We start from the raw sequence: 14,033 nt of genomic DNA on the forward strand, positions 1-14,033 counted from the left end.
GTGGGTTGTTACACAGAGAGAGTCTTGGATACCTGCCTCATACTTTTTATTAGAAGTGTGGTGCATCTTGTGTCTTTAAACATGTGAGAAATAGTTCCATGCTGATCTGAAGTGTCCATGTTTTCAAGTTTTACTTTCTAGATATTGGATGCAATCTAACCAAAGTTGAACACTTTAAAGTTTAAAGTTCTGTTTCAATGTCATCATAATACACCGTTATTTTAACATGACACACCTTGCACTTCTTTTATAATGTAAGTCACAGAATGTGGAAATCAACACAAAAGCCATGAATTAATTCTCTTATTGTTTAGTACCCAGCAGTTTCTTCCATTTAGTCTTTTCAGCTGTGAAACCGAGCATGTCTAAATTAGATTGGGACTGAATATCCTCCTCTTCCTCCCCATACATACATACTTTTGGAGTGTTATTCATGTCTCACAAAAGTGCAGGGCTTTGCGGGTTTTGCTCTTTTGTTTTTGAAATCCATTTATTTCTGTTGAAGGAACTTTCTATTCTATCACAGGAGGCAGGTTCTTTGTACTTTCCCCCACTTTGTTGTACAGTAAAAAATGCCTTTGTTTGGTGGAAGAGCTGCAATCCGTTTGCCTCATGGTGTTCCCATTTGTTTCAGAACAGCTCAGTTGAAATGATACTACACCATGATGTAGCATCATTCATGGGACATACTTTGTGGGGTGGTGGTGTCTTCCGTCAATTAAAAAATTGTTTGCTGGTGGTGGCTATGCCCACAGAAAAGGGTTACTCTGTTAGGCACCTTGAGGCAAGTTTGAAGGTGAGGGGTCCGCTAGTGTGGGCACAATTCTGGCAGTGACTGCTTTAACGCTGTTCTAAAAGACCACAAGTGGTTCTTGATGTGCTGTATCTCCTCAGTATAAATTTTATTTATTTGGCATCTTTCTTTACATTTATATCCTGTCTTTCTTCTGTGCTGGAACCCATGGTGGCATACATGATATTCTTAGGCAGTCACCCATCCAAACCCTTCCCTGATGTAGATCTGCTTAGCTTTAGCAAGGTAATGGCCTTGTGTCTTCCGACCATACCATATCCTGATCTAAAGGCACATAACCTCTAGGCAATTGTTAATATGGCACACTTGTGCTCACAGTAGGGAGCGGTGGGGCAGATTGATGCAGAAACATTCAATCTCATATTTTATGTAACAAAGATGAGTCAAATAAAAAAAAAATCTTTATGCATGGCATAACTAATCAATATTATAATAGCAATCAAAAGAACCATTAAAGTTAGAAGATAATAAACAACAGTATTAAACAACAGTTTTTTTCTTTCCAAATCATTTTCTGGAAAACAGAATGACTAGTTTAGAGATTTCATGCAAACTTGTATATTGTACACTAGTGGGGCACTTTTATACATATCAGTGTGCCCCGTGTCTTAATGTATCAAAGTGCCCCAATGGACATTTTCAAAAAACTAACAATTATTAATAAAACCACTGAACTTATTTAAATATCACGTGTAATCCTGATTACTGAGTGGAATAACTTCCCTTTGGTATTTTTAAATCTTAACCAAACGACGTCAAACAGCATTGGAACACTTTTACATTTCACGTAATTTTTTAGTAGGCCATGCTAAAAACACACCTACTCTCGTCAAACACCAACGGCTAACTGGCGGGCAGCACGGTCGCAACTGTTGTATTCACACATGTATACACGTTTTAGTGATGTCGCGACGCAAATAACGTTTCTTGATATTGATATATTGTTGGTGTATCAATGTGCCCCTTGCATCAATGTGCCCTGCCTTCCCCTAACATTCTCTGGTGCCCACAGGGTTCCTTCCCCCTGCTAAAATAAGATTTGAAAGAAATATTCTGTTATAGCCAACAGAATAGGCTGTTGTGTGTGCTTGGTTGTGGTTTGTGTGTGGTGCTCACAATAGTTTCTCTGGTTTGCAAATGTGTCCATCGGCCCAAAAAGGTTGGTGACTATGTAGATTATCCCTGTTTTGTATCACTCCTTATGTGTGTTTAGTTCAGATGGCTTGACCATAATCTGTGCTCAGTATAGCAGTGTTTTTGTTTTTCTTAAACCCAGATGCAGCAGATCTCTGGCAATCTCTGGCAATTTCTGTTTCCTCCCATTCTCCTGTAAGCCTTCAAACACATAGTATCTGAGTGTTAGAAATAAATAAATTGGGGAAGGAAAAGCAGAAGAACATGTAGAAAAGCTTACTTGTTAGCTTAGCTTACTGGTACATTTGATATTTGTAGTTTTGCAGATTCATTAGAATCTTGGTCTTCTGCAATTTAGCATTGCAGGTGGCAACAGGATTCAGTCTGAACAAATGATTTTTTAATAAAGTATTTTGTAGCCAGTTTAAATGAATATTTTGCAGTTAACATAGTGACAGTTGCAGTTTGTTTCAGGAATAGACAGTACTGTCAGTTCACCAAGATCAAAGAGAATGTGTCTGTTCTGGCTACAATCCGAAGCTCAGTACAAACTAGTAAAAACTGTCCTTTTTTTCTAGGTTTCCTTTTAATGAGTAACTTTAAATATGTGAGCTCCCTGTACCCCTGGCAATGTACAGTCCTGTAATTTCTGTTGGTTTTGACACTGACTTGACGCAAGTGTCAAGTGGGATCATGCCCACTCCTTCCTCCTGTCTCCCACCCAGATCCACCTCTCCTTTCCCTTTTAAGTATTAGCCATGGTGTAAAACCCCTGGTGAAGAACTTGTGTCCCTCCAGATGTTGCTGAACTATAAGTCCTCAACCAGCATGGCAAATGGTTAATGATGATAATGGGAGTTGTATTTCATCAACATCTGGACATTCAGAGGTTAGCTATTATTAATTTCTAAACCACCCTTCACCTGAAGATCACAAGGTGGCTTACCATATAAAAACACAAAAATACATAACATAGTAGCAAACAAGAACAATGCCCCCCTCCTGTTTTAAAGGCCATAGATAGTTTAATTAGCTAAAGGCCTGGGAGAAGAGGAATGTTTTTGCCTGGTCCCTGAAGATATGTAATGAATGCTCTGGGAAGGGCATTCCACAAATGGGGAGCTACCACAGAAAACGCTTCTTCTTGTGTTGCTTCCCTCCAGACCTCTCACGGAGGAGGCATATGAAGAAGGGCCTCAGATGATGGTCACAGGGTCCAGATTGGTTCATATGGTGAGAGGCAGTCCTTGAGGTATAGCGGTCCTGAGCTGTTTAAGGCTTTTTAGATCAAAATGAGCACTTTTAATTGTGCTTAGAAATTCACTGGCAGCCAGTGCAGTTGGGCTAGGATTGGTGTTATATGCACAAACTGTCTTGCCCTATTGAGCCACTGAATTCTGCACTGAGAAAGCTAACAATTGTTTGCTTTACACTAGAGTTTGAAAGCAGGATTTGGTGCTGGTTTACTAATGATTAAAGAAACCATGGCACAGAACTATGCCAGTGTTAATACTGAAAAGGAAAAGGAGGGAGAATTTCTATGAGTCAGCAGGAGGCTCCTTGTCTGCTAACTATGGTTATTGTCTGTGATCATACTTGGCCAATTCTGCAACAACTTCACTGATTGCTAGCTTGCTTCCAGACTGAATGCAAGGGGCTGGTGCTTAATTACTTTTAAATCTGGTCACAGCCTGTGATCTACATACCTTAGAAACTACTTCTCCATCTGTTACGCCCCATAGTAGTTGTGATTGTGATTGCTACACTGGACTCTGTTTTCAAGCACGTTTGCTATGGAATTATCAGCTGTCAGAAACAGGGTCTTCATTACTGTCACCTCATGGCTCTGGAATATCCTCCCAGATGAGATATAGAGTCCTTTCTCTCTCATTTCTTTTGGGATAGTTCTTATTCCAGGGGGTATTTGGTTGTTATGATCTATTATGCTTTTGTTATACTTTTCTAAGTTATCTGTTATGAATTTCCTGTTTTAGTGTGATTGTTGCATTTAAAATATGTGTGTTGTTATTTTGAGTTGCCTTGAATTGAGGACAGTAGCCTATGAATACTTTAGTGTAATACAAATAATTAGGTGCTACTTGTAAACACACAGATTGTGAAGTGTAAACCATGCCTGTGAAGACCAGCTTGGATTGAGTGTATCCCGTGGTGAATTAGTTCAGCATGAAAATACATTCCTGTAGTTCCTTGTGAGAGAATTTACACCATTCATCACAGTGAATCATTTGTTCAACTCTCTGCACACAAATTCAGCCTAGACTGGTATGCATTCATTGCAATAACCCTGAAATTCACCAAGTAAACGATATATACCCTTTTAAGCTTTTAAGAAGTTCTAGTTCTTAAATTAGGATACTCCAAAAATCAAATTAAAAGGGTTGTATTTATTTATTTAGAATACTTATGTCCCCCTTTATTGTCCCAGAAGAGACTCAAAAGTGGTTTGCAAAAGATTTTGTAGTATTAGGAACAGAAATAACATGAAGTTCATATGGCACCAGATTTATAAGGGCAGCATTTCCTGCCCTCATCTTTGGTCTTTGCTGGTGTTATCAGGCAGCAGCTCCCACTGAAGCAGCTAGACTTCATTCAGCCCATGATAGAAGCAAGTCTTCTTGTTTGTCAGTTGCCAGGATTATGCTGTATAACAGCATGGATACATTGCAGAGGTCATAACTTGCTTTTCTGCAGCTGTCTTTTTATGCAATATAAAATGCTAGGCATATTGTTAAGTTTTTTTAAGCTAATATTTAAATTTCAAATATCTGTCAACAATAACATTTTTTTTATTAAACATATTTATATACCTCTAACTCATATAAATATCAAGGTGGTATACACCAATATATAAAATAAAATATAAAACACCATAAAAGCAATACAAAACGATCATAAGAATCATAACACTGGCTAATCAAGAAGTTTAAAAAGCTGCATAGACCTGTTGGCATAGAAAAGTATTCAAGAGATTCCTGAAAGTCAATGGCAAGGCTTTCTTGAGTCCTCAGTAGCTTATCTTGTAATAAATCCGTTAGTCTTTAAGTTTTTGGTTTTGCTGCAAGTGATTAAGATAGTTATCCCTTAGGAAACATTTAATATTAAAATCAAAGAAGGCAGGGAGTCTAAAAAAAACTGGGTTACATTTTAACCACACTGCTATACATATCCATAACATTAAAAGATGCCATTTATAAAAGGTTTTGCATCTCTTATCAACACACTCAATCATTTTTTTGTTTTTGTACATGACATCATGCTATTGCCTCACTTTAAACAAGCAAATAAATAAAGTGGGTGTTGATTTTTCAGGAAATGTTACTAAAGTGTACAGAAGGAAATGATCTGTAGTAAACCGTGGGTTCTTTCACTACTTCTGCTCCATTTGCTCCAAGGAGAAGTGAATGACTGGCTCAGGAGATCCTTTGTTAACACAATAATTTACTGATGTCTAGAAAATAAGGTGGGAAAATAGATTGTGAGTCTGGACCTGCACCAGAGCCCTCCTTGAGTACAAAATGGTGGTGGTGGTGGAAAATACTGAATGCACACTCAGAAATTTTGTGAAATAAAGAAGTTCTCGAATAAAATTTGAGCTTTTTAGGTTTTGTGCTTCATGGGGAAATAACTTCTCTAAGCTGGTTATCTGGAATGGCTCTCTCCCCCACGCCTAATTCCCTTACAATAATGGAACTTACATCAGCAGCCTTATTACTACTAATAATAATTTGATTTCTTACCCTCCCTTCATCATAAGATCCCAGGGTGGATTATAGCAATTTAAAATTCAGTCTTAAAAGCAGTTAAAACAAATTACATTTATAGGAATAGGGTGGGTCCTGAAAAATATCTCAGGTGTCAAAAGCCAGGTTAAAAGGTGTATTATGCAGTATTAATGACCCTTAAACTTTCAATTTTTCTCTGTTTTACAGTTGTCGATATTTATCAGATCAGATTACACCTGCTATTCCTGCAGTAGGAGCAGTTCTGTTCTTTTTTGTTATGGGGACCTTGCTACGTACTAGCTTCAGTGATCCTGGAGTCCTGCCTCGTGCAACACCAGATGAAGCCGCAGATCTTGAAAGACAAATAGGTAACACTGAAGGTCTGTTGTTGTCCCATCATCTTTGTAACTGTGTGTGTGTGTGTGTGTGTGTGTATGCGCGCGCGCACACACATGCGTGCATGCTGAACGGCAACATCACATACTTGTTCTTTTTTCTAAAAAGAATGAGTTTTGTAATTTTTCAGTTCTAGGGCAGTGATAGCTGGAATGGTCTGTCTTGTAGAATTTCAAAAGAAGCATTTGTGTTTACAGTCATATTGAAAAGAAGCAACAATTACTTCTACAGCACACTCTCAAAATTCAAAATGTGACCACTGGTCCAAAACGGTTACCAACCGCTGGTGCAGAGTGTCTGGCCAGGAATGGAGTGCTTATGTCAGGGGTGCCAACTTGAATAAAAAATTGTGGGGCCCAGGTAAGCCCTGCCCCACATGATCAATCACATGACTCAGAGGACAGAAACTGTTTGACTGGAAGCGTCCACCAACTTTAGGGGAGGGTAGCCCCCTCAAATATCTTATTGTGGGGGCCAAAGCCTGCACAGCCCCCAGGAGTTGGCTCCTACGGGTTATGTGAATTCACTTTCAGAAGACACAGGCATATAGCAGTGTGGTTTTAATCTCTCCCTGCTGATGGGCAGGTAGGGACTCAGAGGACTGGAAGAAATCCTGCTGTGGGTCAAGGGTTCGCCATCCCTGATCTACACAGTTGGGGGTACTGTACATCTGGACCCATTGCTGTCACTTGAGGCTCAGGTGGCCATGGTGGTGCAAAGTGCCTTCCATCAGCTGCTGCCAATAGTCCAGCTGTACCCTTATCTGGGCAGGGATAGCCTAACTTCTGTTGTCCATACTTTGGTAACCTCTAGGTTGGATTACTGCAACATGTTATATGTGGGGCTGCCTCTTAAAATGGTTTGGAAACTAGCTACTGTATTGCAGATTTTGGCTGCCAAGTCGCTCACTGGGGCAAGACGGTTTGAGCATATAACGCCAATCCTGGCCCTACAGCACTGGTTGCCTATTAGTTTCTGGGCCCAATTCAAAGTGCTGGTCTTGATCTATAAAACTTTAAATAATTCTGGACTGCATCTAGCCCCATGTGAATCAACCTGGACCTTGTGATCAGCATCTGAGGCCTTTCTTTCTTTGTTTGCCTCCTCCACAAGAGGTCCAGAGGGTGGCGACACAAGGCTGGGCCTTTTCTGTGGTGGCTCCCTGCTTGTGGAATGCTCTTCCCAGGGAGGCTCGCCTGAAACCTTCGTCACATAGCATTAGGCACCAGGCAAAAACATTCTTCATGTCCTAGGCCTTTGGCTAATTAAACAATCTATGGCCTTTTAAATTGGGGGGAGGTGTACTTGTTTGTTATTATTGTATGTATTTTTGAGTTTTTACATTGTAAACCACCCTGTGATCTTTGAATGAAGGGCAGTATAGATATTTAATAAATAATAATCTAAGTCATGAAAATGCTCTATGTACTAGACAATGGTGGCTTTTTTTTTGTTTGCTGTCATTTTGGTGAGATACCTGAATGAGGGTGATCCATGTTAGAAACTGATATATGAAAGCTAGGAGCTAAATGGCACCTTAAACCTAGGTTACGGCTGCAACAACGGAATGTCCTGGCGTGCTTTTTTAATAACAAGAATACAAAGCTGAAAATGAATGAATTAGTTAAAATATTATGTTCATTTTTTACATGGTCCAGTCCTTCCCCTGCCCTCCCCCTAATATTTTTAAGGGGGAAGTGGGGAGGTAGAAAGGTCCTCCTTTCCTTCCACTCTGCAGTTTTAATCTGAAATTTCAGGCGCAGTGCTGCACCCAGAGCTCAGAAACTGCTTGCACTAATGAAATTCCCTGTCAAAAATGTGCCTAGAGCAATGGGAGTTTCAAACACTGAGGATAATGTTGTGTCATTGTTTCATTAAGTTGTTTTATACTTTTTCTTTTTTATTACTGTCCCCAACCCTCAAACATTCCATGAGCAAATGTTTAAATCACCCATAAATTAGCATATGGAGTTCACCATCTCCGATCTAAACTGTTGAAAAACTTTGTGTATTTTTGTAGTGATGGGCTAAATTCATTTTTCTAACAGGAGGTAATGTCAGTTTTTACATTAGAGGTATTCCTCTGTCTTTTATTTATATATCTGCAGATTTATAAATTCCTTCACAACCAAAAGTTACTGAGGTGGTGTACAAACAGTACAATACAATAAATAAAAATAAGATAGAATACAAAAATTACAAAACCCAATAAACTAAAAGCAATATAACAATTCCTGCGATTGTACAGTTATCATTTCATTTTTAAAAGCCTTCTCGTACAAAAATATCTTCTGTAGCTGCCTAAACATCAAGACACAAAGGGGTTGGGTAATTTCTTTTGATAACTGAAACATACACTTTAATCCAGCAAAAGTTCTAAATTGTTTTGTCAGGCTCCAATATGGGCCACTTCAGAAGTTTCAAAAAAGCAGCATTGGAGGAAAAGGAAGAAGTTAATTCTTTCATTCCCATTTCCTCCAAGACCCATGAGAAATGCACATTTTTGACATCACATTGGGCAACATGTATCTGCCCCTGTCATCAAGAAATGACCGAAGTGCAAGTCATTCCTACTTCCTCTCTATCCCTGCTTCATTGGAACACTGAGATAATCCCTTGGTGTTTGCTTCAACTAATTTCTTCCATCTTCTAGCATATTTGAGATCAAATCTGTAAGACTGGGTAAATATCCAATGCAGCACCATTGGGGGCTTTTTTTTTTTGTATTTTTTTCTCCTGGAAGAATCTTGCAACATTAAAGCTTGCTTTCAGCATTTTAAATGTAGATGGTCCAAATAAAGTGTTCATTTGCTTGCTTTGAATGAGCCAACTGCTGTTCCCTCTTTCTAGCTATAAATAATGAAACTGCATAATAAGCCTTTGGAAACAGCTGTTAATACAGTATAAATAAGTTAGAAGAGAATGTTTTATGTTGAAAGGTACTGTCTTGCATCTATTCCTGTAGTGGTGAAACCAGATGAAGTTACAGGTTAGGAAACCAGGGAGAAAATTGCACGTAGTTTTATTGGCTAAGAGCACAGACTTTTAGACTGATATCAGTATTTATGAACACTTGCAAATGGAGGGATTTAGCATTTGTTCACTGTACAGGTTTGAGGAAGGAGATAAGCAAAGAAGTTTGTCCTCTAAATAACATTTGCATATGAAAATGAAGGATAAGGTGCGAGACTGGTTACATTATGCTCAGATTAAAGAAGTTTTTAAAAATGACAAAAAGTTAGGGTTCCAGGTGGAGAAATCGAAGTCAGAAACAGAATTGTTAGAACCAAAGACCAAGGTACTATCTAGAATGTATAACTTGCTGCTAAAATGGAATACACAAGACGAAATGGTTAAATCGGCTATGATAAAATGGGCACAGGACATTGGGCATTATGTTTGAGGACTGGGAAAGGTTGTGGACCACTGGGCTGAACTTCACCGCATGTAATGCTCTGAAGGAAAATGTAATGAAAATGATATATAGATGGTACATGACCCCAGTTAAACTTGCCAAAATATACCATTCGTCTGATAATAAATGTTGGAAATGTAAAGAAAATGAAGGAACATTCTTTCACCTCTGGTGGACATGCCCTAAGGTGAAGGTCTTCTGGGAAATGATATATAATGAGCTGAAAAAGGTATTTAAGTATACCTTCACAAAGAAACCAGAGGCCTTCCTTCTGGGTATTGTCGGCCAGAAGGTGTTAAAGAAGGATCGAACATTTTTTATGTATGCAACAACGGCAGCAAGGATTCTCATCGCAAAAAACTGGAAAACTCAAGATCTACCCACACTGGAAGAGTGGCAGATGCAGCTGATGGACTATATGCAACTGGCCGAGATGACTGGCAGAATCCGTGATCTGGGAGAAGAGAAGATGGAGGAAGACTGGGAGAAATTCAAGATGTATCTACAAAAACATTGTAATTTGGTTGAATGTTAAGAAGGATGCTAGATTATAAAAAATTGGCCACCACTAAACTAGATTTAAATTTGATGATAAGTGAGACTAAAGAAAATATAAAATTTTTTGGAAGAAGTGCTAGATTATATTTGAATGAGTGGACATGAGATTGTAAACAAGTTGATAATTTGTTTGGAAAAAATTTTTAACGATGTAAATGGGAGCGGGAGACGTGAGGGAGTCCAAAGAAGTGATGAAATTGTTGTGATAGAAGTAAGATCGTTTATTATTTGTGCATTTATATTTAAAAACTTTAATAAATATTTATAAAAAATAAATAAATAACATTTGCATATGTATTTGTATATATATTTATGTGAGGGCTGAATTAAGAATAGAGTTTGGAGGATTTGGTCAAGGACCTTTTTCATTAGTTTGGGGTATGGTTAATTAAGGTCATACTGAATCTTATTAACGTCAGGAACTATTCAGGGGCTTGTAATTCCTACCCTAATATTACAAGGCGTAAGGTTTTATTGTGCCACTCTGCTTATTTATGTGTGTACTCTGGCAACCAAGACTGCTTTCAGTTGGTCATTAAGTTTAAAAAGATCCAACACGTTGTGATTATCTTAGAGCATAATGCAGAATAAATGTGTTAGGTGCTATCTTGCCATGGCAAATACGAGTATCTGGGAATTTGTAAAATTCTTTGAGCAGATGCACTGGAGTGGATGCTGTCTGATCATCTTGGATGTCATTACATTTATACTTCAACTTTAATTTGATGTCTTCAGTTCATTTAAGGATTTCTAATTTAATGAGTTCTTCAGTTTGGGCACAAAGTACTTCTATTTGGGATAGTTAATTGCACTCATGGTATTGATGTGGACATATTAGTAGTTGGTTTAAGTGATCATTATGCAATTTGATTAAGTTTCTGTTCTTACCAAACAGAGTGGCAGAAGTATAAAGAGCCTTCAGATGTTAGCTAGTCACACAGAATGCAGTGTTTGTTTTTTAAAATCCTTATTAATTGGAGGATTGTCACAGATTTTTCCTGTTCTCAGGTACTGCAAAATAGGCCATATTAACTACCCTTACAAAGCATGCTGCTTTTGTGTACTAACACAGTGGTGTTCCTGCATAATAAATAAAGTCATTTTCCCATTTTCTCTCAATGTGCGTGACACGTTTTTATAAAGTATTTTAGGTCAGGAAGGGATAATGTTCACACAAGTACATGCATTCAAAATTGCTGTGCCACAGATTCCCTGTGATGCCCTTGTTTTCTAAGGGAACCTGCTATTATACATTACAACATTGCTTTTGAGAATTCCCAAATGAGTTTCAGAGCTTAATCTGTCCTGTAAAGTTCAGAGTAAGTAATAACTAAAGAAATAAGAATTCTAGATGCCAGATAACCCAGTTTGTTCTGGTTTTCGTCCCATCCTCCTCCCTTGCAAAGGTATGGATACAAAAGCATCACATTCAACTAAATGAAACAGTGTTTGACCTTGGTTTATCAGTTGTGAAAGCAGAGACCCCTTCTAGTGTGGACTAATGTCACAATAACCATACATTACGCAGAAGTAATCCCCACTAAATTCTATAGGGATGGCTACCAAGCAGGTCTGGAGCCTGAACTGATCAATCTTAAAGGTGTCACACAGAACTGTTCGCTTCTATGGCTTTCCCCCCCATACTGTGGAAGGATAATAAATGAACTAAGGTGTAGGAGACCAGGGTTAAAATCATGGTTCATCTATGAATCTCCCTAGGAGACCTTGGACTATTCATTGTCAGCCTTTGTCTCAGGGCTGTGAGCAGAAAATGTGAAAGAGAATCCCAAATGCCACCATAAGTTATTGGTAGTACAGAACAGAAATGTTTTAATTGGAGGAGATATGTCCTCAAAGTATTTAGAGCAAAGTGCAAATTTGCCACCACCAACAAAAAGTTGCCTTGCCAGCAAAAAGGGTGCTTCAGAAGGTGCCAAGTGCTCTGCTGGAGTTAAATCAGGTCACAGAAGGCCTCTCAGGGCCACACATGACAGTAAGGATGCAGCAGAATTAACAGCATTAGGAAGAGCAACAAGGGTTCTAAGTATGACTTTGTGTAGATACACTCATCTAACAGATCTTTAATTTATGTGAATGGAGATCGGACTCACTTGTTTTAAGTCAGCACACAAAAACTGGCCATGTGAAGGTAGCAACATGAATAAGCAAATTCTTTTGGGTTTGGTTGCTACCTTTCTACTCTGAAATAAGTATTACTGAATTCAATGGAGCTTACTTCCAGGCAATAAATTAACTCCATCTATATCACCTGTCTGAGTGTCTCCCAAAGTAAAACAAAACAATTAAAACTATTAATTAAAATAAAAACACAATTAATATACAATTTAAAACATTGTTAAAAGTATTCTTCAGGTTAAAACTTTTTCAATACACTTTAAGATAGAGATATTGCAAATATATAAATATTATAAATATATTTATATAATATAAATATTATATATTTATATAAATATATAAACATTATATATTTATATAAATATTATATATTTATATAAATATATAAATATTATGGGTAAGACAAATATATGCATATAATAATATGCATGTAGTTTAGCACGTTATGAAACTAGGCTTTATTTCACCCAGGTCAAAGACCCAGTTTGGCACACACACTCCCCACATACATTTGTGTACACACACGCACACACACACAGGCTGGGAGTCTCAATGGTGCCCTCTGGAGGCTTTACCTGGGGCAAGAAACCCAGCTAGCCCCCCGCCCCCTGCTACAGCACTGCTTATGGTTGGCACAGAGGTCTCTTATCGTGTTTGTCCTTAGAGAATGAAATCTACAATCGGAAAATAATACCTATGCAGGTTAACTTGGAAGTAGGGCCCATTGAGTTCAGTGGGGTCACCCCCCAGTAAGTTGGCATAGGGCTATAGGCTCCTGAAAAGAATCACACAGTACTGTATGGATGCAGGAATGATCATAATGCATAAGATGTTTGGGCTAAACACCTTCAGGACTAATTTCCCTCCAAAGGAAATGTAGGAATTAACAGATTTTTCTGCATGATATCTTTGACACTGCATTTGGGACAAGTAAAGATTCTCATATAACATCATGTTTTCAATCAAAAGAGGACCTAATGTGGTTCAATTTGTTATATATTACCCTCCTTATTTATAAAAAGGATTTAAAGGATAATTTTAGTTAACTATTTCCAATTCATCTAGATTATATTAAAAATTACAGTAATGTACTTATTCCAAATATACTGGATGAAAACTCAATCCTTCAACTTATTGTTTTTATTTCCATTTTTAGAAATTGCAAATGGCTCCAGTTCAGGAGGGTATCGTCCACCTCCTAGAACAAAAGAAGTACTCATCAATGGGCAGACAGTGAAGTTAAAATACTGTTTTACCTGCAAGATTTTTCGCCCACCTCGTGCCTCACATTGCAGCCTTTGTGATAACTGTGTAGGTGAGTAAAAACCACACACACAAAAATTAATATACAGATCTTGCTAGATAGAATGAAAGATTAATATGTACTGGTCAGTATATTTTGGTGTTTCTCATGATGAAAAGGAGATTACGACTAAACAGCAGGAAGAACTTTCTGACAGTAAAAGCTGTTCAGCAGCAGAACAGACTCCCTTGGGAGATTGTTGACTCTCTTTCACTGGAGGTTTTTAAGCCGAGGTTGCATTGCAGGGGGTTGGACTAAATGACCCTCAGGATTCCTTCCAATTCTATGAAAGTATAACTTTTTTGTGTATTTTCGGGCTTGATAGAGCCAAAAATAAAGTTTTCAACCTGCTAAACTTTTCTGTTTGTGCACTATATATATTCCATTTCAGTTCAGTTTTCCTGTTTGAGCATTCCCTCTTGTTAAGAGTCACAGTGATTCATCTCTCAATTCTTTGTTCGATTTGAAATAAAACCATGGAGCTTTGGGTTGATTCAGAGCCACAGGCTACACCTGTCACATTTATAGTAGGAA

The 14,033-nt window shown here is 38.1% G+C and overlaps 1 protein-coding gene across 5 annotated transcripts in view; it reads left to right on the forward strand.

Annotated features, from left to right (window-relative positions):
• Positions 1–14,033, forward strand: part of ZDHHC14 (zDHHC palmitoyltransferase 14) — a 67,350-nt gene that overhangs the window by 21,590 nt on the left and 31,727 nt on the right. For 3 of the 5 annotated variants that reach the window (XR_014154464.1, XM_081854357.1, XM_081854359.1), the window contains exons 2-3: positions 5,899–6,071; positions 13,353–13,511. Coding sequence is in view for 4 of the 5 variants with exons in the window: in XM_081854357.1 (XP_081710483.1) it covers positions 5,899–6,071; positions 13,353–13,511 (332 nt within the window). In the remaining variant the exon portion in view is untranslated. The remainder of the gene's footprint in view (positions 1–5,898; positions 6,072–13,352; positions 13,512–14,033) is intronic. The other 2 variants (XM_081854358.1, XM_081854360.1) reach the window with 1 other exon arrangement.

Source organism: Podarcis erhardii (assembly GCF_964252035.2).
Source record: "Podarcis erhardii genome assembly, chromosome: 3".
Classification (NCBI taxonomy): domain Eukaryota; kingdom Metazoa; phylum Chordata; class Lepidosauria; order Squamata; family Lacertidae; genus Podarcis; species Podarcis erhardii.